Raw genomic sequence first — 27,450 nt, forward strand, 5'->3', positions numbered from 1 at the left:
AATCTATTTTAGGTTGTCTATTTTTTCAATAGTTCTAATAAATTAATATTTTGTAATATATATTTTTATAATTTGAATTCTCTCTCTCATATATGCCAGACTACAGACTACCCAAGAAGCTTCTGTTTGTTGAGCTCCAACATGGCAAGCGCTCCCATGGCGGCCCAAGAAAACGCTTTAAAGACACTCTGAAGGCATCACTGAAGACCTTCAACGTTGATCCGTCATCATAGGAGCAGACAACTTTAGATAGAGCTAAGTGGCGGCCGCTGTTCATGACAGTGCCAGCAAATATGAAAGTTACTGAAAGGTTACTGCAGAGAAGCGCAGGAAGGACAATGTTTTGAAATCTTTGACATCTGCTATGATTCCCTGTTCTCACTGCAATAGAACTTTTCAAGCAAAGATTGGGCTTATCAGCCATATCCATACTCACCGATGATAACAGCCCCCGCCCCACACTACAGGATGATCAGATGGTCCTCGTCGTTTCGATGGACGAACACACACACACATATATATATATATATGTGTGTGTGTGTGCAGAGATAATTTGAATACCTACTAGACACTGTCCTGGCGTGTCTAAGGTCTTTGTGTACAGCGCTTTGTCAAGACAAATTATCAGGATATTTCTTTCTACAAATAAATCATATTCCAAATAATATAGTCTTCAAATAAGATTCCCTCTAAAGGATTACACACTAACTTATATGATGAATGGTGCACCTTCTACAAGGGATGCCTCATCTACTTAACAGCACTAAGCTGGATACTCCACAAGACCAGACAAATTTTTGTCTTGGAATCCAGCAAGACCAAATGACCATTAAAAAAAAATTAACCATGACATAGTTAACTGATCAATTAGGGATAGGAAAATTAATGTTCTTTATTTTTTTTAGTCACTCAACTAAAAGGGAAATTATTATTTTTTCCCCTCTATTTTTATCTAAGAGCATTTAAAATCTGTATCTCTAAATAGTGACGAAGATCCTTTGAAAATTTTCAACAATTAGGAAAGCAGTTTTGTAAGAAAATGCATCAGATTGAGGATTAAAATAGGTTTTACAAAGAAATTTATTATAAATAATTGGTACGTTAAGTAGAAGGTCATTAAACATGTTTTATTATATATTCGACTCACAGAACATTTTCATATTTTTTGTTTTATTAGTTTTCCATATGTACTCACGAGTAGGGATTTTTTTTTTCTCTTGGAAATGGAATTCAGAAAATTTCCATATTGACATTTATCATGGATTTTTTTAATAATTCCATGTCTCTACATTCTTTTAGACATTTTGAAATATTGTGACAAACATCGAAACTGCAATCGGAAGGTTCCTTAATTCCATCAATGAGAAAAGAAAATCTGTATCTGTGTGACACAAAAGACATAAGAGTCTGTCAGTTTTATACAATGCAACATATTTAAAAGAAGGTCTGCTACCTAAATTCATATTTATGTAAACAGGTTTGATTAAACAAAATAAGATTGCTTTTGCCGTATGATTTAAAAAATTTTTTTCAACAACTCACAACGGTAAGATTTTGAAACTTGTGTGGGGTCAGCAGATTGAAATGTCATCAACTAATATGCTTAAACAAGCTTCAACATGCCGAATGATTTTACGCAATTTTAAAAGAATTTTATGAGAATTGAATAACAATTTTATTAGAGTAAAACCTCGAAACAACTAGAAAACGCTAACTAAACACATTTTGGATTTGAACTTTTATGGATTTGACTCGCTTTAACATGATTATTACCCTGAGGACGACCTTTTTTTGGCAGAATTGAAAGTACAAGGGGTGTAAATAAGTTTGGTTGTATCATTAATAATTTTAACATGGATACTTAACAAAAACGGGGGGAAAAAAAAATTTATAGGCAAAAGGTGTGGATTTTATTTAATCAAACTTGTTTGAATCAGGTGATTCTATTTTTTGTATATATATATATATATATATATAATACGCACAGGTACATGAACTGTATATATGTATATTGATAAATACGATGCTTGATTAAGCATGTACATCTAAATAATGAGTTGTAAAGTCGTGTTATAATGTGTGTGTGTGTATATGTGGATGGGTGTAAATATAATCAGCAATTAAGGTGTGGCAACAGAAACCACACACAAAATAGAAGGCCAACAGGACAACAGAAACAGGAGAAACAAAAAAAAAAAAAGAAAAAAAAAAAAGTCAAATTTGGACACGCCCCCCCCCCCTCCCCTTATTTTTCATATTCTACTTTTTCTCCAGTCCTCTCACCAGAAGGGTGAGGGGGGGTGCACATTTACTCCTTGCTATCTTGCTGCCTCTCGTACATCAACAGAAGTTCATATTTTCTCTCTCACACATACCGACGTATACAGAAATGTTGACATTCAAATTTTACCAACAGTTGTATTTTTTTTTTATTTTGTTTTATTTATTATTTTTTTTAATTTTTTAATTTTTCATTCACTTCCTTCCCCAGTACTGAAGGATTTTATTGTGTTAATTCTTTAAGTATAATGACTTGAAAATAACTGTATGTATATTTCTATTGCATGAGTATATATATATATATATATATATATATATATATATATATGTCTATGTGTGTGTATGTATGTCTACATATATGTGTGTGTATATGTATATGCCTGTGAGATTTTATGTGTAAATATGTGTTAGTAGATTTGTGAGTATTGATTGCATTCACACGAGTATGCCCCTATGAATCAGCGTGTGTGTGTGTGTGTGTGTGAGAGAGATATATTTATATCCTTTGTCCAGGTAGGTTGTTTACGTGTCTGCCCTTGACCCACAGCTGCTGCTGCTGTCATTGTTTTTATTGTCAATACCCTCCTCCTACTCTTTGTCCTCCTCCTCGTCGTCATCAGTGTCCAGCATATTTCACTCAGCCAACAGCATCTGCAGAAAGCAGCCGATAAAACGAGGATGTAAAAAAAAAAAAAAAAAAAAAATCTTCACATCCGAGATCCTTTCTGCTGTAATACCTGAAAAAATGTTAAATGAAAAATACACGAGATAAAAATCAAATATTTATGGAAAGTGAATCTTTGGAGTTATCAATCAAATGCAAACTTCATCTTATGAAAATTTAAAAATCGCTGGGACAGTGCATAATTAAAAACAAAAAAACTGTATTACTAATTAATCACTAATACCAAGTATTTGTTGGCATTGGATTTGAAAACGATCAAGTTGTAATCTGCAGGGAGGCAGTCCTGTGGTAATGCATTATGTTACGCGTAACCAGACCCTGACCACAGCTTTCCATAGTCCTGTCCCCTTTCTAGATAACTATTCTATAAAAAAGGAGGATTACTTATTGTTAAATGGCCGCTCAATAAATCCATTATTACACACAGCTGTGTGTCATCCACGTGAAAGCATCATTTTACACAGATGTGAAATTCATAGAAAAAAAACTTTCATGGAAATTCTTTGTTAGGATACTGAGGAAGAAAGAACTTTTTTTTGGTAATAAGACAAATTCTTGCTGTGAATGCCTTACAAGGAGGAACCAAGGATAAAAGCTGAGTTGAGCACTTTACATAAAAATAATAGAGTAGAGAAAGAGTAGCCATATCTCTTCTGTAAGGAAGGAGTTGTTGAAGAAAAAAAAAGAAAAAATGTCCCCACTAGATTTCAAAGTTGATTTTTGTACCCTATAAAGGCAATAAAGAGTGCTTCAAGTGGCAGCTCTTCAGATCTGGAAGCAGTACTAATCTTAGGACACATTTGACTCTTATATAATGTAAAGGACTGCATCTAAAGTCTGGTGCCTTCTTGAGCGATAGAATGATTCAACTGTTATTCTAGCAACCTTAGCAACAGATAGGATATAAATCTTCCATTTTATATCTTGATTGAAAGTCAGTCTTAGGAGTATCATTCATATTAACTCGGGTAAAATATGGTTCTCAGCACTAGTGGGGAAAGGAGAGAAGCTTGGTGTTAAACATTTTTTTTTTTTTTTTTTTTTCAATTGCATTTTCACCCTAAACAAGGCACAGTGCCACTTTCATGTCGGGGGCTACTATCTGGGACATAAATTGCAGGGATACTATGTAGGGAGTTGAGCAGCAAGATGTCTGTTCACATTTCACTTGAACTTCTGGATGCCAGTACAGTCGGGGAAGCAGGAACCCGGAAGGGAATTTCAAAGTCTAGCAGTCCTGAGGAAGAAACTACTAAAGTAAAAGGTTTTCTGGCATCTGGGGATCTCTATTATGTAGGGGTGGGATTTTGCTGCTTGTTGAGTTCATCATGGGTATTTACGTGGAGGGGATACAAGGACTTGTAGTTCGTCATAATAAACCACATGTTTCAGATTGTAAAGAAAATCAATAAAGTCTTCATCATCAGCGCTCTTAAATGCTGCCTTCAAACACTGTTGTCTACAGAGATGTCAACGAATAATTTCTGAACTTGAATTATCAGGAAAATATATTTTTAAGGCATGTCAGCATTGATACTACGAGATGTCTTAAATAAGTTTCCTTATTTTGTACAGGCATTTAATATTGACGTAGACTCTTGAAAATTCAGTATGTTGTTGCTATACATCTTAGAGTATAAATGTACAGTTCCAGCAAGTAATTGGAATACACCCTACTAAAGCCTGATTGTCACAGCTGATGAATTTAAAAAATGCAATCTGGATGTGAGGACACTTTAGAAGAAAGATGTGCAATAAAATTCTGTTTTAAACTTGGAAAAAACATATGAAATGCTTCAGACTGCTTTTGGACCATCTTGCATGAATCGAGCATCAGTTTTTGAGTGGCATAAGAGATTAAAGGAAGGCAGAGAGTCTGTGAGGGATGATGAGAGGTGTGGGAGGAGTAAGGAAGTCAGAAGATCAAATTTGATTGGCCAAATAAAAGTTTGATGGATAAGGATCGTCATGTGTCTATAGAGACAATAAGTGCACAGCTTAATGTCAGTGTGTAAACTGCACACAATTATTTGTGAGGAATTGGAGATTTTGAATATTTGCGTGAAATTTGTCTTAAGGTTGCAGTCCACAACTCTATTCTTGTTACAGACTATACATCCAAGGATGGAATACTGTTGCCATATCTGGGCAGGAGCTGCTAAAAACAGCCTATCCTGCCTTGACAGAGTACAAAATAGACTTCGTGGCTTAGTGGGGGATGCCCTTTTCTCTACCCTGCAACCTCTCTCCCACAGAAGAGACGTTGCGAGCCTGTCCTTGTTTTATCGTTATTTCCATGGCAGATGCTCGTCTGAACTCCAATCTCTGGTCCCCCCTCGCCAATCTTTCAGGAGAAACACCCGTCTAGCTGAATCCACTGTGGAAAATTTCCCCCACTCTGTATCTGTGCCTAAATCAAAACGCGGATTCCATGAACAAAGCTTCTTTCTTAGAACTGCACGCCTGTGGAACTCTGTTCCGTCTGCCTGCTTCCCTCCGGACTACAATTTGGATGTCTTCAAGTCCAATGTTAACAAGTTCCTGATGAACCGCCCCCTTAAGTAAACACTTCAGCAAATCTCCTCACTAACTTAATGTACTTGCAATAACCCTTATCCCTGAGTGGCTTCTGGGCCTTGATAAGTGGTGATCACTGTAAAAAAAAAAAAAAAAAAAAAAAAAAAAAAAATTTGACCAAAATGAGCATCAAGACAGTTCTTCACCCTCTCTATAGTCTAAACCTTGCTCCCTGTGATTTTTGGTTATTTCCTAAGCTCAAGGAAAACTTTAGAGGCTGTCATTATGAGACAATTGAGATGAAAGAGGCTGTGACGAGGGTCATTGACACCCTCACACAATAAGATTTCCATGAGGGCTTCCAGAAGTTGTTGGAAGAGTACAAGAAGTACATTGCAGCGGGAGGAGATTACTTCGAAAGAGACTAGAGTTTCATATGCATACTATCAATAGAAGTGCCCATACAAAAGATGTCTGGAAACTTATTGAAAGCACCTCATGTATGTGCTTTATATTTCTACCTATTAAGTGCTTTTATAGATGCATCACAGAGAAAGGATTTGGTGGTTGAGAAGACATTGTCAGATATTCAATAGGCAGCAAGTTTGTGAAGTAACCCTTTGTGATAGACTTCAAAGACATTTGATATGTCAAACACTATTGCCTTAGAACCCCCCCCCCCATGTCATAGGATTGGTAGTGTTTGCCTTCACCAAATTCTGCAGATCTGCCGGCACCATTTTGCCTCCAACATACAAATCTGAACTCAGTACAGAATCATCCTCCTTAATCAAGCTCTTTTAAAAAGAGCTTATTGGTTTGGTCACACTGCTCGCCACAACACAGGAAAGTTCATACACAATGCAATAGCTACAGAACCAATCCAGAGTTGGCAAAGACGCTTGAGAGACCAGCTAAAGACATGATTACACATCAAAGCTGTATGTCGAATCTGGCTCTGGTCTACGGTGTTAACCACTCGTCCTAGGATTGGCTGTACATAACCATCTTGATTGCTGTGGACCATCATGCTTGGTTAGTGTTCATTCAGGATGCTGTGTGTTCTATGGATGAAGTTGGCTCAACCCATCCTAGGTGAATGTCACCAAGTCAAAGCTCCCATTGAGAGTTGAATTAAATAAAGGGTTCCATTTGAAATTCTGTGTAGATTCTCTATCGGTGCCTAAACCTAAACATGGATTCCATGAACAATGCTTCTTTTCTAGAACTACCCACCAGCAGAACTCTGTTCTGCTGGTTTACTTTCCAGCTGACTACAATATTGTCATCTTCAAGTCCAACATAAACAAATTCTTATTGAATCGTCCTCATAAATAATCTAATTATACTAAATTTCCACCACAACGATTACTATGCTACTGTCCCAATGACTGCAATACACCCATTAACCCTTATTTTCCAGTGGCCTCCAAGCCTTGAGATGTGGTAATCCTTTTGTAAAAAAAAGAAAAAAAATTTCTGAGTTTGACAAGATACACCTGAAGAAGGTTACATCAACCAACACGTGAAAATGACACTCAAGATGAGAAAAGTCATCTTAAGAATCCAATACACCATTGAGAGATTCACCGATAACATTAGTGAACATATCAGAATTTGATTTAGCAGAATGAAATCCATATTGCTTGTTACCAAGTAGAATGCTTTTGCTGAGGTGATTGACTATCAAAGATTCAAACAACTGACTCATGACGTACCGGAAACTAATCAGTCTGTATTGAGATGCAGAAGACCAATCACCAGTATTTAAAAATACTGGTCACATCAATGAAGAGATGGAAAACAATTCCTTTAAGCAACGATTGGATGGGTTTATAAAGGATAGCAGCATGTTCTGGTAGCAGATTCTTCTTCACAATGACTGGAATGCTGTCAGGAGCAGTTGCCTTGCTAACATCAAGCGTCTTGATAAATCTGGCAACATCCCAAGCAGATATACGGATATTTTCAGTTATAGGGGAAAATTCTAGAAGTGACCAAAACACAAAGTGTGAAATGTGAAACAATATTCTTTGCAAAATGATTGGCTTCATTGGATGTCGAAGAATTTGTCTCCGTTCCATTCATGATAGTTGGAATAGAAATCTTACATCTGTTTGGTACCTTGTAATTCTCCAAAACTATCCAGACCCAACCCTTTGTTCAGCAACTCTTAACAGAATAGACTTTGTGGTATTTCCTGTAATCATATTTGCAGTCATTGCAGGCAGTTTTAGAAACGGCTTTGTTTTCAGAGTATTTCCTCTGTTGATAACGATTGAAATTATTGTTTCTATAAAGAATGGAACCACTCAGGAATGAACCAATGCTAGTTTTGTTTTGTTTTTTTTTACTTGGGGATCACCACTTATCAAGGCCTAGAAACCACTATGATGAGAGTCAATGTGTGTTAGATAAACAGTAAGACAACACTGATGATGGTGGGACTTGGGAAGGGTTTAATTATACAGGAGCTCAACAAGACCTTATTTATATTAGACTTGAAAACTACCATGTTATAGTTAGCTGTACTGTGCTCCACAGACGGACAGTTCTACAAAAGATACTTCGCTCATGGAATTTTTGTTCAGTTTTAGGCACAGATAGAGAGGAAATTGTTTAAAGTGGTTGTAGTTAGACGAGTGCTTTTGTTGCGAATGTTTTACATAGGCTCAGTTACCTACCAATAAAATAACGATAGAGAAAAGAGATTCCCAATGTCTTCTGTGAAAAAGAGGAAGTAGGGAGGTAAAAAGGTCTTCATCCACTGTTTAGTCTGTTGGAGTTTTGTAGATGGTATAAAACTTAATACAAGCAATTAACCAATCAGATACATCTGAGGAGACAAAACATTTTTTTTTTTAAAGTAAATATAGAAGAATTTCAGATATGAAAAATCTAAAACTATCCCAGTCAGCCTTGGTGTATTGACACGATGAAAAGGACATCTGATGTCTCTCTTGCCATAACTGTCTCCATTCTCCACTGGTTTATCTGTAAGATGTCATAGGAGCAACTGGAGTCATGAAAAAGAATTTCAAAAACCACCGCGCAAATATACATGGTGAATCAAGAGATTCAAACAATTGCACTTCAAGAGATGGTTGGAATCTTAAAAAGATCTCTTGGTTGAAATATGAGATAGCAGATGAATGTCTAGCATTCTATAGGATGCCTCATTCTCAGCTTGTGTCACAGAGCGCAGACACACGTATATAAATGCATATGAAATGCGAAATGACATCACTGTAAGGAAAATAATATAAAAAGAAGAGAGACGTTCAAAAAGGACGACCACATGATATGTCAGGGACGTAACGGGAAGTCACATGTGGCAAGAGAATGAGGAAATAAATGTTGTTAAAAAAAAAAAAAAGTCAAGTTATTTGTCTTAGTTTTCTTTGTGACGTAGATTGTATCAGTGTTGTGTAGATTACATTTTAACAAACTGATAAGAAATTTGAAAAAAAAAAAAAAAAAAAAAAAAAAAAAAAAAAAAAAAAATTTGAGTGATCAGAAGATTCCAGGAGAGATTGAACAGAAGATGTGCACTGTTAGACCAAATTGTCAGTAAAAGATAAAGATTTCAGCATCAGGTCTGCGAATGGGTTTGTCAATCAGAGTCAATTCTTTAGCAAGGCAAAAACATAAGATTTCTTTCTCAGTTTTGTTTGAGTTAGGGTTAGTCATTCTATATTCTGAGAATTTTGTTAAAACATGAATTAGAAATATTTGTCAAGGATAGTAACAAAAATATAAAAAAAAAAAAAAAAAAAAATTTTTTTTAAAATGGCCACTTACTTTTGCTCTGTCAGTGGGTTCATTTTCTTGTCCATTAACAATGTTAGGACATTCTTTGGATACAACACAGAGAAATTCTACATGGTCTTCTGTTCCATATGTATATTGAGAACCAATATTTATGAGCTGTAAAGGGCAAAAGGAAAAACAATCAGAAAATTTTCAAAAGTCGAAAGAAAACAAAAATCTGAATGTGTATGTGTGTGTGGGGGGGGGTAGATTATATTTTGTAAAGAAACAAATTAAAAGCAAATTGTCATCGTCGTTGTTGGCAGAACTCAGACACTAATATACATTTTGCTCATTAAGATTAAGCCAGCCCCAGCTACAAAGTGTTTTAGGTGATCCACGAGGCACAACTTAGTGTTGCACACACTTCAGGTGTAACTATTCGCTGCGGCAAACATGTGCTTGACATGCAGGTTCAGGAAGACATCTTGCAGTAGGTTGCTGATACCTCATTATGGCTACTCACTAGGTGAGTTTATTCGAGGGAGCATCTCCCTCGGATACCAACCTGGAAATTTCTATGAGTAAACCTTGGCTGAATATTCAGAATAAGTATTTGAAGCCCAAATAAGATCCCCTTGACAAGGCTATACGAGGAATGGTGCAACCTTTTCAAGTGATGTTATCTCCAATAACAATATTTGGCTAGATACTTCACCAGATCAAACCAAATGAATTCTTATTCTGGAATTCAGAAAGATCAAGAAACCACAAAAAAAAGATAAACAGTTCAGTTCAGATTACTTGGGAGGAGAAAAATTAATGTTCTTCACTTCTTCAGTAACTTAATGTTTGAGAGATAAAGAATTTTGATATCTATGTATCTTGTATACAGTTAGTCCCAGTTTTTGAGACTTTACACTGATATTCAATGAAAATATATAATATATATATATATATATATATATATATATATTAGCATGGGTGTCCAGCATTGCCCAAGTGTTTGGATGTGTGTGTTGAGAAAAAAAAAAAAAAGTGGTAGTAGGAAGGCAGGCTCGAACCCGTACCGTGAAGGAGGAAAAGAACGGGAAAAAAAAGTGACGTCTTTGCTGTTACGACCACCGCCAAACCGGAAGTGATGTAGGTTTAAATTAAGGCTAGACAATCGAAAAGAGGGGATGACTTTCGAAAATATCGGTGAAAAAAGCGACCCCTCCCTGTAGAAAAGTACCCAGTTGAGGGTGAAGAAATTAATGTTTTTAGCCAAGTTTTCGGTATTTGTTGTCTGAAGGGTCGAGCTTCAAAACGATACTGATCTTGAGAAAATCCGTCGCCTCCGTTAAAAGTTTTAGGCAGACATGCAAACATACACATGTACATTTATATATTGGTAACTAAAAATTTTCAAACAAACCGATTAAAAAGCTTGCCCTATCTATGAATACCCTTTATGTAAAATTTCAAATGTTTAGACCAGAAATTGTCTGAGTAATTTGGTAGAGACCGCAGAGGTAAAAAATTTTTTAACTTTGACCCCTATTATGACCCCTTAACATTTATTGTTTTGGGCTCAAATCAAGTTAGATCAATGCCCAAGGAATCTATATCTAAAATTTCAATTGTTTATACCCAAAATTGTTGGAGGAGTTTGTTAGAGTTCTCAAAGGTCAAATCGTTGAACTTTGACTCCTTTAACAGCCACATTTCTGGCCAAAAACGGATTACAAAGATTTTCCCAAATCTCCATATCCTGTATATCAAATTTTGAGTCTGTAGATTGAAAATTGACAGAGTTATTGTGTAAGGAAATGTAGACAGACACTTTCACTTATATATATATATATATATAGTAGCATCCAAAAGCAAGTTGGCACTGGTTATTTTTTTCAAAAACCGCAAATTTAAGCTAATCTGACTGTTTAAACAACTTATGCTTCATTTGATTTGCCTTTTATTCCTATCTGTTCATATTTGACTTTTAACTGAAGTATCCTTGCGTTCACGTCAATTTAAAAAAAGTTAACTTCAAATCGAGAAAGCAAAAAGAAAATCTGCACAATGGAAAATTGTCATTTAAATGTAACTTTAGAACATTAATGCAACACAAATACAACAGGATCACATTGAACTAGTTAATATTTAGTAGCATAGCCCTTCTGCAATTTGGGCATTCCTTGAATTAGTCTGCAGCAATACTCCGGTGAAAGGGGATCGCACTTCTTTAATTTTTGGCTAAAGTTCTTTCAGATTTGAAATTTTATCATTGCATAGCTGTTGCTTGATGTAATGTCAGACATTTTCAAAAGGATTGAAGTCTGGAGATTGTGCAGGTCAATCTAAACACAGAATATCATGCTCTTCAGGAACAGCTGTGTGAATGGGAGCATTATCGTACATGAAGATGCGATTATCATCCAAATTCCAGTCAAAGTAGGGTAGAAAATGCTCAATGAACATATTAATGTACTTGGTCGAACTAATTTGACCATGCCAGCGAACTATAGGTCCTAGACCATGTGGCACTACACCAAAACTGAATGTCCACCACCTTGCAGCATTCAAACTGTGCACCTAGGATTAAATGCTTTGTCAACAGAGATACTGCATACCATCACTGCCTAGCCTATTGAATTTGTTTTCATTGCTAAAAATCACTTTCGACCAATTCATTGCATCTGAAAAAGTCCAGATGGCGTTTTCAGTTTTTTACAAAAATCATTGGTTTGCATTTTGTAGCACAGTCCCATAAATTAAATTCCTTCAATCTGTTCTTAACTGTAGAAAGAGAGCACTTTTTAACAAGATTATACTGTTATTAGATTTGGGGAGCCGTTTTAAATCTGTTTCTAAGGCTGCAGATCTTAATAGCATTGTCTTCTCTGTAAGAAATAACTCTAGGACGACCAGATTTAGAGGCATCACGAACACTGCCGGTGTTTTGGTGCTTTTTATCGTTTGGATAAATCAGAAAGGTGGAAATTAATGAGCCCCTGACGATCACTAAGAAAAAAGTCAAGGCATATGGACTAAATGTTACGTTGTATAACCTGGAACAATAATTATGATTAGAGCTGCTTTGTTGCCTAAAAAGTGGATATTTTAAGCTGATCTTAAATTCGTTTGTTGCTGTGGAGTTTCTTTTTGCCTTCTCGATTTGAAGTTAATTATGTAAATTGATGGAAACACTAGGATACTTCAATTAAAAATCAGATATGAAAAAATAAAAATATAGAGGAATAAAAGCCGAATCAAATGAAGTATAGGTTGTTTAAACAGTTACATTTAATTTAGCTTAAATTTGCAGTTTTTGAAAAATGACAAACGTGGACTTTCTTTTTGGCACCACTATATATATATATATATATATATATATATATATTATACATAGACACAAACTAGGAACTTAGGAATATATGGATGAAATTATACCTAAAATATTTACTCAGCTAAACCAAAAAAGGTCCCTGTAAATTATTTCTGAATTTATCTAATATATTCTTAAAATTAGATTTTTAATATGATTAGGTTCAGAATTATATTCTGCACCAGTTTTGGGGTTTTACTTTAGGGTGTTTTGTAATGGGGGAACTATTATGGGGATGAGCCTAATTCAGAGAAATATTTCCAGTGAAGAAGGTTTGCAGTGTTTAGAATCAAATGTGAGAAAAATGAGACATTGCCATATGGTAAACAAAATAAAATGAGTTCAGAAGGCATATAATCACAAAAGAGATGATTTTATATTTGTTTAAAATGGAAGTTTACAGCAATAGGAAAAATATAGAATGTTTAAGAATATTTTTCAAGTTCTTGTAAAAACAAAGGGGATTCATTACCTGAGACATTGAAAAAGTTTGAATCGATTAAGAGTTTTGCTTTACAAGGGGGTCAGAAAAATTTCAATCCAAACTTCTCTGCTTATTTATATAAAATATAATTTATTGGAAGTTCTTTATAAGAGACAATGTTCATCTGATTTCATATTAGAAAAGAAATTCAGTAATAACGATTGGAAATATTTCAATGAATAAAGTTTGTATAGATTAGCAGATGATAATATGGTAATGAACTGTACGTGTGTGTTTGCTAACATTTGTGTGTGAGTGAATGGAGAGATGTTGCAGAGATTAGCACCCAATAGAGGGGCGCCCAGCAATACCAATCCAGCCTTGGCTCAACTAGATTTCACTAGTTTATTGAAGAAAAATTAGGCTTTTTAAAAGATTTATGTGGTTCCCAGAAAGACCATTTAAAAACAAATTTAGAAAATTCTGATGGGTTCAAAATATAATTTGTTCTTACTCCAGATCGTGTATGCGCAAACAATATGCATAGAAACAAGTTTGAACATTTTGATTTTGGACATTGACGTGTAAACATCGACTGCTACGTAGGTAATCTGTTTACTCATTGTGAAAAAAAAAAAGCCGAGCATGTGGGGCCCTCTTCCATGAGTGAAAAATTTACTTTCACCATGACTAATGTTTGTGCAAAATTTTAAAAAAAAAAAAATGTAAAGGGTGGTTATTGAGAAAAGTGTGAACGGACGAACGGGATTGAATTACTAGGCTCAATCTCTCCTTTGTCAGGGGAACCAAAAGTTAAATCTTGTAATTTAATCTTTAATATTTGCCTGTAAATTCACTACGAGAACGAGAGCACAATGCAACGGTATTTGACGAAACACTGATTTGCTTACCTGCTCAAACTTCCAACCATCTGACATTGTGGAGACCATCTGTGTCAATTCCTCTTCTGAACATTGAAGAACTCTATAAACATTTTTCATGTGTGTCTGGAAAAAATATAAAAATAGTTGATACCTCATCAGATTTATCAATTAATATATTTGACCATATCTAAATACAATATGTATGAATAGGACATAAAAATATGCATACATATGACTTGGATCTATTGACATGAAACAGTTTGTATTATTCAATGATAATTAAATTCATAACACTAGAAAAAATAAACTCAAAGGGCATACTAAATTTTTATCTTAAAAGTCTGAATATCAAATATATGAAATAGAAAACAATGATAATCTCCCCTGTTTCTCCTTTATAAGGAAATAAGAAGAAAAAAAAGTACAGCCTTGAAAAATTAATAAGCCTATGCATCAATGATTTTCTCAACTTTTTCTACTTGGCTAATAATTCCTAAAAATATTATTGTGACTTAAGATTAACTTAGATACCTGCTAAGTAATTTCCGTATAATGTTATTACAGATGAATCAATGAATTCAATTCATTCACTTCAAACCATTGGGGGGAGGGACGACGCTGAACTTATTTCGGGCCCGCTCATCTATGGCCTGTCTCGTTGGAGACGTGACTGGCTGTTGCTCACTCGGGATCTTGCCTCCGATCGCCGGGCTTGGGCCGCAGCGATACGAGATGTGCATCTTCATGAAGCCGACTCAACTCCTCCAGGGTGAATGTCGTTTCAAGTACAAGTAAGTAAGTACAAGGGAGACAGTTTCAGGTGACAAAGACATTTTTCTTATGTAGTCTTCAAGTGAGTGATTGCTGGACAAACTTTTTTTGCTAATTATAAGATGATTTCTTTATATTTCTGGTAATGGTTAGCATATTTGCCACCTAAACAGTATTTAATCCACCTAGTTAAGGTTTTTACATGTATAAAACTTATGTTAAAATAATATATTTTTTTTAGCAATATGAAAGCGGCCATTTGTACCTCACTTGTGCCGTTTTCATTTTTAATGAGATCAATATAATGTACAGATTGCATAACTTCTAAAAATCGAACTGAAAAGTTAGAGATTTTCAATGATTTCTTGAAAGAACAAAAGAAAAGATGCATCCAATCAATATTGATAAAAATGCAATTCCAAAGTTTAGCATGAAAAATCAACAGACAGAGCCTCTTAGAGTGTTACATGGACACACACCCCATTTCAAACATTAGCAAGACAGATCATTGAAAATGCTAACTCAAACAAATGGATGATAGACAAGCCTCTTACTAAAATGTTTAGATCTATCTAAAAGACATATCCATTCAAAATGGATGTAATTAGTGATGAAATGCCATTTTTAAACTAAGAATTTACCAAATAAGTAAGGATAAGTGGCCTTTGTTGGAGGTACAGAAATTGTGTTCTAAGTGAGGTACTTTATTAGGTTTCTGTTTTTTTTTTAATGAAAAAATTATATTTAAAAAAAGCTGGCTCAGAAAATGATATTTTCCTTCAGCTGTTAGTACGTTCCCTTTGGGGTATTATAGATGAAATCTACCGTCTACCATGGTACTTCTGGAAAAACAATCAACATTCAAATAGTAACTTGAAAAAGCCTTCTACACCCAATCAATAGTAAAATGTTTTTAGCCAATCTAAAGCCCAGAAAATATGAAAAGAGGAATTTTTTTTTTTTTTTTTTTTTTTTAATATTGTCGAAATTTTATAGGGCCAATAATAGGTACAAAAATATAAATATAACCACTGGTAAGATTTAGTAAAGGAATTTTATAAAGAAAAAAGTTTTAGTCAAGTGTAGAGTTATGAATCAGTGACAGTTATCAATGTTCATTTGGAGATACTTTAAAACTGATACAATTTTCCGTCTTATTTTCCGACGGCTGGCTCTATATCATCTAAAGCTGTCTTCTTTATCTTTCAACAACCAAATAAAATCTTTTTTTATTTCGGGGTCAGACCTCAACTAATTTATTTATACAATGACATGAATTTTTCTTCTAAAAACAATAAATTGGAGATAGAACTCCTAATATGCTCCAAAGAAATTTTCTCTTAAATTATTTTCAAATGAATTTGACCTTTTTTTTTCATGGTAATGTGCCTCTCTTTCTGTTTATATTGTTTAACTAATGGAGACTTTGTATCCCTCTGAAACTATTTTTTTTTTTACTTCTATCTTTCAATACTCAATTCAAGTGTAATGTACACTCTTGAGCAAAAAATGGGCTAAACAAATTTTATACATTTTATTGCACTAAAAGCTATATTGAACAATTGAACAAGGAAACTTAAATGAGACTAATAACACAGAACAAGACATTTACTTTAATAAATGCTTAGTATGGAATCGCATTCCTTTTTGATTTCTTTAAAAAGATCAATCCTTTTAGATATGCTCTCAACCAAAGTGGAACACTGCGAAGAGGAGATGCTATTCCATTCGCTTTCCACAGCTTCCCACAGTTTGTCATTATTCGAAAAAGTTCTTCCAGCCAATGCACAAGATATTATGGACCAAATATTTTCGATTGGGTTTAAATCGGGGCTTTGACCTGGCCAAAATATCACATCAATTGAATTATCAGAAAACCATTTTCTTGTGACTTTAGCAGTGTGTGCAGGGGCATTATGTTGAAAAATAATGTTCTGGGATATTCCCAGCTTCTGGATACTTGTTAACAGTCCTGTTTCTAATATTCGAATGTATTCCTTTGCATTGAGTGACTTCTCACATCTAATATGTTCCCCAACTCCTGCTGCAGTAAAAGTTCCCCATACCATTATCCCTCCATTCCTGTATTTAACTGTCATTTTTATGCAACTTGGCGAAAATCTTTCTCCAGTTCTTCGATGGGAGCATCGGGAGCATCACTAACAAGACAAAATCTTGATTCATCTAACCAGAAAACATTCCTGAACCAGTCTGTATCTTTCTTGCCATAACACGAGAAAAATCTCTTTCTATCATTGATGTCCTTCTTAGATAAAAATGGCTTCTTTGCATACCTTTTAGAAGAAATCCCATTTCTCTCATTCGTCTAGATATTGTATATCTAGAAAGAGAATTTCCAGCCCCTGTTTTGAATTCTGTTATGGTCAACATAAGTTTTCTTTCAATCCTTCAAAACAGTTAATTTAAGCCAGTGGTCGTCCTTCAAAGTGGATGCTCTAGGACGACCAGATCCAGATTTCCCTTTTACCAAGCGTTTGACTTTGAACCTTCGACCAATTCGTTTCACTACAGAAAAAGATGTTTTCACATTTTCTTTTCTTAAAATATCAAAAATCTGATTGTAGATCATTTTCGACTGCGATTCGTTTTTTTATATCCTTGCCAAAATGCGGTCTTACCAGTTTTAGGATTAATTATTCCACTTATTATTATATGCTATAACAATAATGATCTGCAAAATAGAAATTTTCAGTTAAAATTAACAATAAGTCATAGAAAAATATTGAAAAATCGATTTCTTCCTTCTTTCACTCTTGGCCCCCCCTTTTTTTTTTTTGCTCATGAGTATAGTATATGTTTTGATGTCATGAAACCATGAGGGGGTGTGGGTAACCATCTTCTTAAGCATCAATTTTTTCTCTTTTAGAGAGGTAGTGTGTGTGTGTGTGTGCACATTTTGTGCATGTCTGGCAAAGGCTTTTTGAGGGGGTACTTGGAGGGGGTCACCGTTTCTTAGAACTTTTTATATTCTACCTAGATTATAATATCTCCAATTTATGAAAGGGGGTCGCGTGTATCTTTAATTTCAGAAACTTTTACATGCTATTTTCGCAATATTTTTTACTTGTTGCATATTTGTTTGGCTTTTCTATATAAAAAGCGAAACTGAAAGTAAAGTTTGTTCTTGGCCTTTTGTGCCCAGACATCCAGAAAGCAATAAGGTTTGATCAATGCGGGGGAAACCCCTTATATCAGACAATTGCTATTCATTTGGACACTCCCCTTTTTATCGAGAGCTAGTTTTCCCCAACATCTTGGGAAAACTGGCTTGCAGTCAAAAGTTAAATTGCGTGATATTTGACCTCATTAAATTCACGCACCTGTCACTTAACTTTTTAATCGTTAAATTAAAACACTATTCAGTCATTGCCGAGCGGTAAGATATCAGGATTTAAAAAAAAAAAAATTTTTTTTTTCCATCTTTGCCTCAAAGTTTCAGATTCAAGCCTACCTGCCTCCCAAAACTTTTTTTCTTTTACACCGACAAACACACGGACAACGCCAGGCACCCACGCTGGTCATAAATAAAAGTGTCATTTTTCACCAGTTGTGCATCAGACATTTTGCCTTATTTCGATTCTAATTTTACAAGACTAACTGGAGAAGTATAAACCAAAAATTTCATCTGTTTAGAAAACATTTATTGCATAAGGACAATTTCAAAGACAGCTTCCTCCTCCTAAAACTGCATATTAGTAGTATCGTATGGGTTAGACCTCTATACTGCTATTTTTTAGCTAGTCTGAGAAATTGTCTTCAGATAAATGGGTTGTCGCATAGCCTCCTTCCAAGTTGGATGACTAGACAATGTAGGATCAGGTGGTTTGTATCCTGGGGGAGGCGTGGGGAGTCTATTTGTCTCCACCTATGTTTATTTACTGCAGTTCTGCAGTGTCTTGTTCTAATCCGGTTGCTTTCTACTATTTGTAGCAAAACCTGGGAGGCGCAAAGTTGGGGTTTCAATGATGTCCCTTCCTTTGGGGGTATTATTTCTCCATTCCTCCTTCAGTGTCTCAACTGGGTCAAAATTTTTGATTGCAAGTAAAAGCTTTAACATGCATTTGCATATTTCAATATGCACTGAACAACCCAACTTTGTAGCCACTTTCTTTTAACTCATTTTGGAAAATTGCATTACAGATGAATTAATGGCGATGATTTTTTTTTTCTATGACAAATACAGAATTAGAAAAAAATTTTAAATGAATTTCTTTTAATTTTACGTTTGGAGGAGTTATTGAAAGTCAAATAAATCAATTCCATGCCATTTTAGTTTTCATTCAAGAACTGTGTTTTAAAATAAGTTACTTCAATAAAACAAATTCTTAAACTTTTGAACTTTGCAACTACACATCTTCATAAAAGGCTCTGTCTATCAAGCTTAGCTGTGCTAGAGCATTTTGCCCAAAGTTTAAATCTGATTCAAAGAGGAATAATGTGAAATAGTTATTTTTTTTATTTTATTTTTTTTTTACTTAAAAAAACAAACAAATTTTGAGAATAACTCTTTATTAAAATTTATAAAAAGGAATTAGCTGATCACATCTATACTCAGTCAAGTGGAATCATAAAAACCTACCATTTTAGATACTCAACACAGAGACATAATCACATCAACTCTACTTTGCTCAAAATTAGACCTTTGAAAACCAAACCTTTTGCCAACCTTGTGTCACTTGTGCAATTGGTTTTGGGGAAGGGAAAAACAAACTTGTACAACAGAGTTATGGCATCAAATTACCTCTTGCATTATAATTGTCAAATTGTTTGTATTAAACAAATTTTGTTGCACATTCAAGTTTAGTTGTCTCCCCTAAATTTTATGACTTTATCTCTAGCCATTTGCGAATTGCATCTTTTCAAAATCTGTCTATCTTCCACCTGATCAAAATAAACACAGCATGAGTAAGGGAATGTTGCACAGTGAATCTCTAAAGATAACGCGAGATATTTTATGATCAACCATCAAGATGTGATCAGCAAGAGGTTTTGTATCCCAGTGCGATTTAAAAATGAAAAAGTCAACTATCATGGTTCAGTTGTTTTGAACAGGAACATTCATTTCGAAAGCGTCCCTGTCATATTAAAGAAACTATTGATTTTATATGCTGGACTTTTCTGCTTGTGATGTTAGGCTATATAAGATGTTAACTTGGATGAAAATCGCCTGTTCCTTCTTTCATCGGATTTTTTTTTTTTTTTTTATTATGAATAGTTATCGAAGACATCCTAATACAAAACCTATTTGGGAGCACTGCCAGGCACAAAGAGTACATTTGCATGAAATTTCATAAAAATCAGTCCATTCATTTCGGAGTTCATAGAGAATGAACTAACACATACAAAGTTTTATGGCAGGACGGAAAAATTGCCCCCCCCCACCCACCAAACAGAACAGTTTTGCTACACTTATGCCTCCTCATGAAAATTAAAATCAAGATATGATAGAAAACCTGATGTCTAAAATCCTTATTCTAATTTTAATTAAAATGCTTTACATGATTTTGATTCTAGAAAAGCTTAAGGAGTCTTAAGATGAAATTTAAATTCAGGGAATCTTGTTTAATTAGTGTCTAATGAAAATGGATCAAATTCCGTGCATATATATTGTAATTTTCAAATGAGAACTTGTGACAATATTATACTCCTTGAAAGCCCTTGAAAATACTTTTTGGAAACAAATTTGAGAAATATTTAATGACTGATGTCTGCTAACCATTATTAAAATTTCACAAAAATATGATTTATGAATTTTCATAAACGGGCTTTTATCCTTTCTTTACGTTAAATTAAATATAGCCCACATTATTCACTCTTTTACCAAGCAGCCATATCCTTAAATTCATAAAAATCAGTTAATTAGTTAAGGAATAAACGCTTTACATATGAATATATAAACATAAGTTTATGTAAATAGGAATATTTATGTGTTACAATGAGGTGTTCAATATTAAAGATAATTTCTGAAATGGAGCAAGCAAAAAAAAAAAAAAAAAAATTAATTGCACCAGACAAAAAAATGTATAACAATAACTTTCATAGAATCATGTAAAGTAAATCTTGGACAAAAAAAAAAAAAAAAAAAAAAAAAAAAAAAAAAAAAAAAGAAAAGATCAACAAAAACGATTTTACAAATATTTTATCCCCCCCCCCTCCCAGGCAGCCTACCCCAAAATTTAAAAGGTCTTACTTGATCTTGTTTTGCATTTCGTTCTGTAATTTTTTCTTTCACCAATTTGATTAATGGAGTTATGTTATAAAATTCTGCTTCTTCTAAAACGCCTGAAAAAAAAAAAAAAAAATCATTTTTAAAATAAAATATTTTTTAAAAGTTGATCTAGATCTTAAATATTTTTTTGTTTCACACAAAAATCTTTAATCTTCAATCTTTTTGTTTCATTATAATACTGCCGTTGCCACCAATTGTCTCAATGTGCATTTCTTTCACCATCACAGAAGGGAATAAACAGAAAGAAAGAGAAACACAAATTAATAACAGTTATTGATCTCTTTAACAAATCATCAATTACAAAATAGATTTCATCAATTGATATAAGTAGAGTGGAATAGTTTTTCTGTTCATTTTTTTTCTGTGGTCAGCACAGAAATATATATATAAGCCTAATGAATCCTAGTGTGGATGAAACGCAGAATATTCTGTGTAGCTTAATTGCCATATATATATTATAACTTACTACCTAGATCTACCTATGTATTGAGCACTGTTGAAGTAAATATTTGAAGTTTATGCATAAATCTATACTTTCGTATATTAATTTATGTGATTAAATGAAGTAATCATATATATATATATATATATATATATATATATATACTAGCAAAAGTACCCGCCGTTGACTGGGTTCAAAAACAGCCTACAGAAAATGGACTGATTTATGAAAGGTTATGAAAAGGAAGGGTTGTAAATTTGGGTTGAATTTGGGGGCATCAAAACCAAAGCAAAATAAGATGAAAGTAAAAATAAAAAAGATAAACCCCATAATTTATTATACCATACCTGTTCACACTGAAACACTTATCACAATGGATCTATATTAAAAAACCTTGTTAATCTTTGTGACATATTTCCATTCTATGGAGATCAGGTGCGAACGAACACCCCATAATTTTATTATACCATATTTCTTCAAACTGAAACATAATTATCAAAGTATACTTACGCAGATAGATATGAAAAGTCTTTATTAAAGTTTGTGCCTATTTCCATTCTATGGAAGCCAGACCCCACAATTTTATTATACCAACCATCCCTATTTAAGTTAAAACATACTTATCAAAGTATTATGTACATCTATATCAAAAACACTTGTAAAGGTTTTTTTTTTAAATTTTTGATTTTATTTCCATACTTTGTGGACCAGGTGCGAACACAGACCCCACAATTTTAATGAACCACCGTTCTGCCAGATCAAACATAACCATTCCCGTGTCTCGATACATCTTCTATCATTATATGTAATCAGTTTTTTAAAATAGTCAACCATATAGGAGCCTATTCGTGATCAGACACACACAGAGCTTTATATTATATCTATATCATGTAGACACATGAAATATTATAGAGGAGATATATTTTATGTATCGGTTTAAGTGCTCAATATGTAAGTAAAGCTAGGTAATCAAGTTATGAAAATTGGGGGGGGGGCTTCCAAGTATGCACATGTTAAGATAAGCTCAACTACTAAATCAGCACATTCATAAAAGGAAAAAGGTGTATCACTATAGAAAACAAAATAGAATAGAAAGTAGGTGTCAACCAAACTTTTGTCTGAATGAAGTATGGCCATTGGTTAATGAAAATTTCCACTCACAATGAATATGATTGGTTAGATTGCTAAACTAAACGTTCTATTCGTTTTAGTCGGAAAATTCTTTACGAGAACGAAATACAGAAAATTCTGTGTAGCTTAATTGTCATATATTTCCATAATTTAAAATTATATATAAGTCATCTACAGAAAGTTATTTTGTCATTGAATGCCTTCTCAGTTTGACTATATGTAGGAAGCATATCAACCTAGAGATTTGAAAAGTAGACACTAAATTATGTCCAACCATAACCAGCAGTGTCAAATGCTGAACCATCCAAGGTAATAAACACATTACAGACCGAAAGAAATTATATCGCTTAAATTAGTGTTTTTTTTTTTCATTTGCTTACAAATTATTAAAAAAAAAAAAAAAAAAAAAAAAAAAAAAATCAATTTATTTTATGGAAGAATATTGCATTACACACAGTGGAAAAGCTTTCTGCTACCATTTTTACAAACATAATTATTCTATGCTTAAGAAAACAATATTACATCACCTGATATTTGAAACATCTTAAATTATTACATTGAAATAAATAATTCAAATAAGAACTAAGCCACAAAAGAAGCAACATCTGATTGTCTCTTAGAGGCATGAAACCCAGTGTTATGTTGGACCTTTGTGCTAATTTTAACTGGAAAGATACTATAAATGTGTTGCTTCTGTCTGTCGAGCCATGCAGTTGAAGACAAAGCATCTAACATTTCTAGAATAACGTTTTACAAAGAACCAGTGGTGGTATTAATTTTGTATTGAGATTTTTGTTGTTGTTGTTTTTTTGTTATAATAGCCGTGTGGGGTTTCCATTTGTGCTAGATATCGATAAACAGCAAGAAAAATGTCTTTAATTTCTTTAAAGTTGAAAGTTATATGAATAAAAAATAAAAACGATAAGAGTTTGGGGATGCGAGCAGAAACAGTCAGAGACAATGTCAAATGTGCATAAAATATCTTAATTAATTACAGAGGGTGCATGCATTGGCTTTCAACTATTCAAAAATAAACTCATAAATTCAAACTTAGAAAACACAAACTGACACATTGTGTGTAGATCAGTTGTACGCTGAGAGTGTGTGTATGGCAGAGGACCTCCAAAGTTGTAATCTGTTGATCAGTTCATCACTTCAGAGTCATAAACTGCCATCAACTACCCCAAACCGAAAACTGTGCTAAACTAAGTTCTAAATATATCGACCACTATGTTCGTTTATTTTATTTTATTTTTTTTGTCAGCACTATATTTGACTAATAGAAACTGATTACTTCCGCAATAGCACCATCAGCTAAGAGTGGTTGATTATTTAGAAACTGACCACCAGTCATGAGGCGTCTTCCTGTCTCAAGAGTTCAAAAACGTTTCACCTTACCTTCAGTTTTTTTTTTTTTATTTCTAATCTTCCTAATATTCTAGAGAAGGTGTCCATAATATCATACCATAAACCAACTTAGTTTAGAGTGTGAAAATGAGTAAATACAATGACATTCTTTTCAATTTCGACTTGTGCTATCCCATTTATTGTTTTATTTTCATAAAATTTGAATGTCAATAAAATTTAACTTTTTCTTTTTATACATGGATAATTTTTTTTTTCTTTTGTATCATTAATATTTTGTTTTTACTAGATTAGTTCAAGTTGGGTTAATATTTTCAGTGAACATTAATTTTATATATGAAATTTTCTTGGTGTTTTTCAACGTGCCTCTATTCATATAGATTCCCACCCTAAAGAAAAAAAGGATCACTCATCAATAATAGAGTTTAGAGTTGTCTTTCACAAAAAATACCCAAGGTGAAAAGTTTAGTGGGTAAAATGGGAAAAAAATGTTTGCAATATTATCGAGTGTAGTTCCTATCTGTTTATAAAACTTATTTCTGGTTTGGGTAAAGCTGATCGTAACCTTTAGACTAACCAGAAATTGATAGGATAAAAAAGTTTTACTAGGCTTTCTAATTGAAAGATCGGCTGAAGACTCAATGTTAACTAATACTTTGTACAGTTTCAAAGAAGGAGGTATTTCAAAAAAAGACTTTGATACAAGCCAACGGCTGACCAAAAAAGCACTACAAACATTCGACTAGAAGAGTAACACGATAGCTCACTCTTATATTAACGTGACAATGTGAAACCATGTGCTCCATCTCAACAACAATCACTGACCACACTGCTGTTTCTTTGGTCTTTTTTTTTTTTTTTTTTTTTTTTTCTCTCTTCTAGTCAAGTCGTTATTTCTCACACTGGTGGCTGCGAAGAGGACATGCAATAGTGCACAAGTGTAAAAAAATAAAACAAACTCAAACACAAAACACACAAACTCCCAACACATTCCATAGATAGTTAAGCTGTGTGTGTGTGTGTGTGTGTGTGTGTGACACCATCACGGAAGACAACTCTGTAAATGCTAACGTCTACATCTAAGTTGTCTGTTGATCAAGTCATCTCCTCAAAGTACCAACCTACCTTCAACTGCCGCGTAACTAGAAACTACCCTCAACTGTCGTAAGCTCAAGGCTGTCCCTAAGCTATCACAAAATTCACTCCCACTCTTAAAACTGTCTATAAATTAACTTTATATTAGTAACGTGGCCGTTATTTTTCAAACCTCTCAGACCTACACGCCGTCTGGTACCGTGACCAAGGAACAAATAAATAAAACAGCAAAGAAATAAAAATCCGACTCGGCACCCTCCTTATTTTTTTTTTTTTTTAAAAGTGCAAATGATATGCATTTATTTGTGGTTCTTCCAAAACAATGCATCTCATTATTTTGCAAAAGTCTTTTCACACACATACGCTTTTTAAAAGTCTTTCTCTCTGCAACCTCATGCTGGCCTAACCAGCGTTTTCTTGACTGTTTTAACACATCCATCTTGCCCAGCATGCACTTCGCTTCTCTCCACTTGCTAATTTGCATACGTGCTTCAACAGCTGCTGCTGCTAGTATTTTCACTAGGCAGTTATCCTTCAGCTGCTGCTGCTATTTTCACACATGCCCATACACGCTGTTACATGCTGACCTTTGTTCTTTTGTCCCAGTTACCACCACACCTTGATTAACAATCCTATTTTCGAACACTTTTGTGTGCTCTGGTGAACCAGCTCCCCCACCGTCTATTTGAAAACCTTATTTCCAATAGTTTTGTTCAGCTGATTAACTTATTTCCTCTTTCTGTCATAGTTTTTCCTCCTTAACACCTTTTGAGAGGGGGGGGGTATCGTTAGTATCAAACATGATTTCTCAAAGTTTTGTATTACTATAACATTGATCATCAGTCAAGGAGCTGAGAAATACAGATCACTAGATCAGCCCATTCGTCATTTAAAAGAGTATAATGAAGCAACAGGACTTTATCTTGATAGAGAAGTGATACAGCTCATGGAAGAGGTGGATCTTCAACAAACGAACCACAGGGAAGATATTTCATTTCTGAAGAGATAATTGATACCATCAAACAGTTGCTATCCAAAAAAAAAAACATCAAGAGAATCTACTTCAAAGTAAATTCTATCTTTCAGTCGTTTCAACATCCGGAAAAATGGAGTTACTAAAATTCCAGGAGTTTTATGATTGTAATATTTAACTAATGCAACATTTTTTTTTCATGGGTGAAAATCAAGCACACATTGCAAGAAACATTTCACTACTCAATCGAGCTAATAAGTCTCAACGATGGCCATAATCGTAACTTGTCTGGGTTTGGAAGCAAACCAAGATATTTGGAACTATTTATAGTTTTTGTCCAAAAAGATCTCTCCCAGGGCTCTGATCATTGATGTCATGTGTAGATACTAGTGTTGGGACGATTAATCAGAATTGGGAATCAGAAAAATCAGAGCTTTGGGGGGGGGTATCAGAATCTGAAAAATGTGTGCCTATTTTTCAATGCCAAAAACGATTCCTTTAATTATCTTTTTTTATTTAATTTTTTTTTTTTTTTTTTACAAAATCTTTCATCGCTGGTATTACTAAAATAGCAAATACTTGATTTTAAACTACCAGTAAAGTTAAAAATCTAATGATCAACCTGCACAAGTGTGTATTTTTATGTTTGAGAAAATATTTGCACATTTAATGTGCTTTTTATCGTAATTGGTAAAAAACAATTTTATAGTTAAATAATTAGTGATTTATAAAGAATCAGAATCAGTAATTGTATCGGAATTGGGAAAAATATTGGAATCGTCCCATCACTAATAAATATATTTAACAAGCTGATGCTGTAATGCATCAATTAGTTGTTCAGTGTCAGCCTGAAAAGTATCACATCAGATATGAAGCTATTGCTCACACTAGATGGTTAAATCTGCCTAAAAAAGTATTACGCACCTGTCTGGTAGAACAAAATTGATTACTTACAATTTGAATGTATTTGAATTCATAAATCTTGTTAAATTTTGATCTGATGTCACGATTGTTCTTTGTCAAATAGTTCACATCATGTTCATCTTCTAATATTAAATGATTATAAAGCAGAAATATGGAATTCTAAAAGATCTCAACTTTTATTAGTTCAATTTATTTTTTCAATGCCTCACGCTTCTAACAAGCCCTTATCCACCCTGCAATCTTCATCCAAATTGAAATTAGAGCAATTTTCATATTTTGGGGTTGTAATGCCCAAACAAGGAAAACAAGACCCAAATTTACAATTTTGGAAAAATCTCAACTTTTATGATTTTAATGCATTCATCTTGACCATACAGTTCTAACGAGCCCTGAATCCCTTAATAGAAACAAATCTGGCCGTAGGTACACCTCTACTTTCGAAGTTAGTCCACCTCAGTTCACAATGCATAAGCAATTGAAAGGGTCACAGGCCATCTATGCATGTCATTATCCTTTTGTTACATCATTTCTCCAATGTTTTCCAACTCTGTTTTAGTGATGTCATCCAGTGTGCACCAACCAACCAAAAGCA

General features: G+C 33.9%; 1 protein-coding gene across 1 annotated transcript in view; it reads right to left on the reverse strand.

Annotated features, from left to right (window-relative positions):
* Positions 1-2,864: 2,864 nt before the first annotated feature.
* The window catches only part of LOC145292161 (BTB/POZ domain-containing protein KCTD5-like), a 146,918-nt gene continuing 122,332 nt past the window's right edge, over positions 2,865-27,450 (reverse strand). The window contains exons 3-6 of the mRNA XM_080138330.1: positions 20,890-20,981; positions 13,935-14,030; positions 9,284-9,409; positions 2,865-3,017 (exon numbers count right to left, since the gene is read on the reverse strand). Coding sequence (XP_079994456.1) covers positions 2,988-3,017; positions 9,284-9,409; positions 13,935-14,030; positions 20,890-20,981 — 344 coding nt within the window. The 3' untranslated portion in view covers positions 2,865-2,987. The remainder of the gene's footprint in view (positions 3,018-9,283; positions 9,410-13,934; positions 14,031-20,889; positions 20,982-27,450) is intronic.

The sequence above is a fragment of the Euprymna scolopes genome, chromosome 13 (genome assembly GCF_053919585.1).
Source record: "Euprymna scolopes isolate OS-2025 chromosome 13, ASM5391958v1, whole genome shotgun sequence".
Lineage (NCBI taxonomy): Eukaryota > Metazoa > Mollusca > Cephalopoda > Sepiida > Sepiolidae > Euprymna > Euprymna scolopes.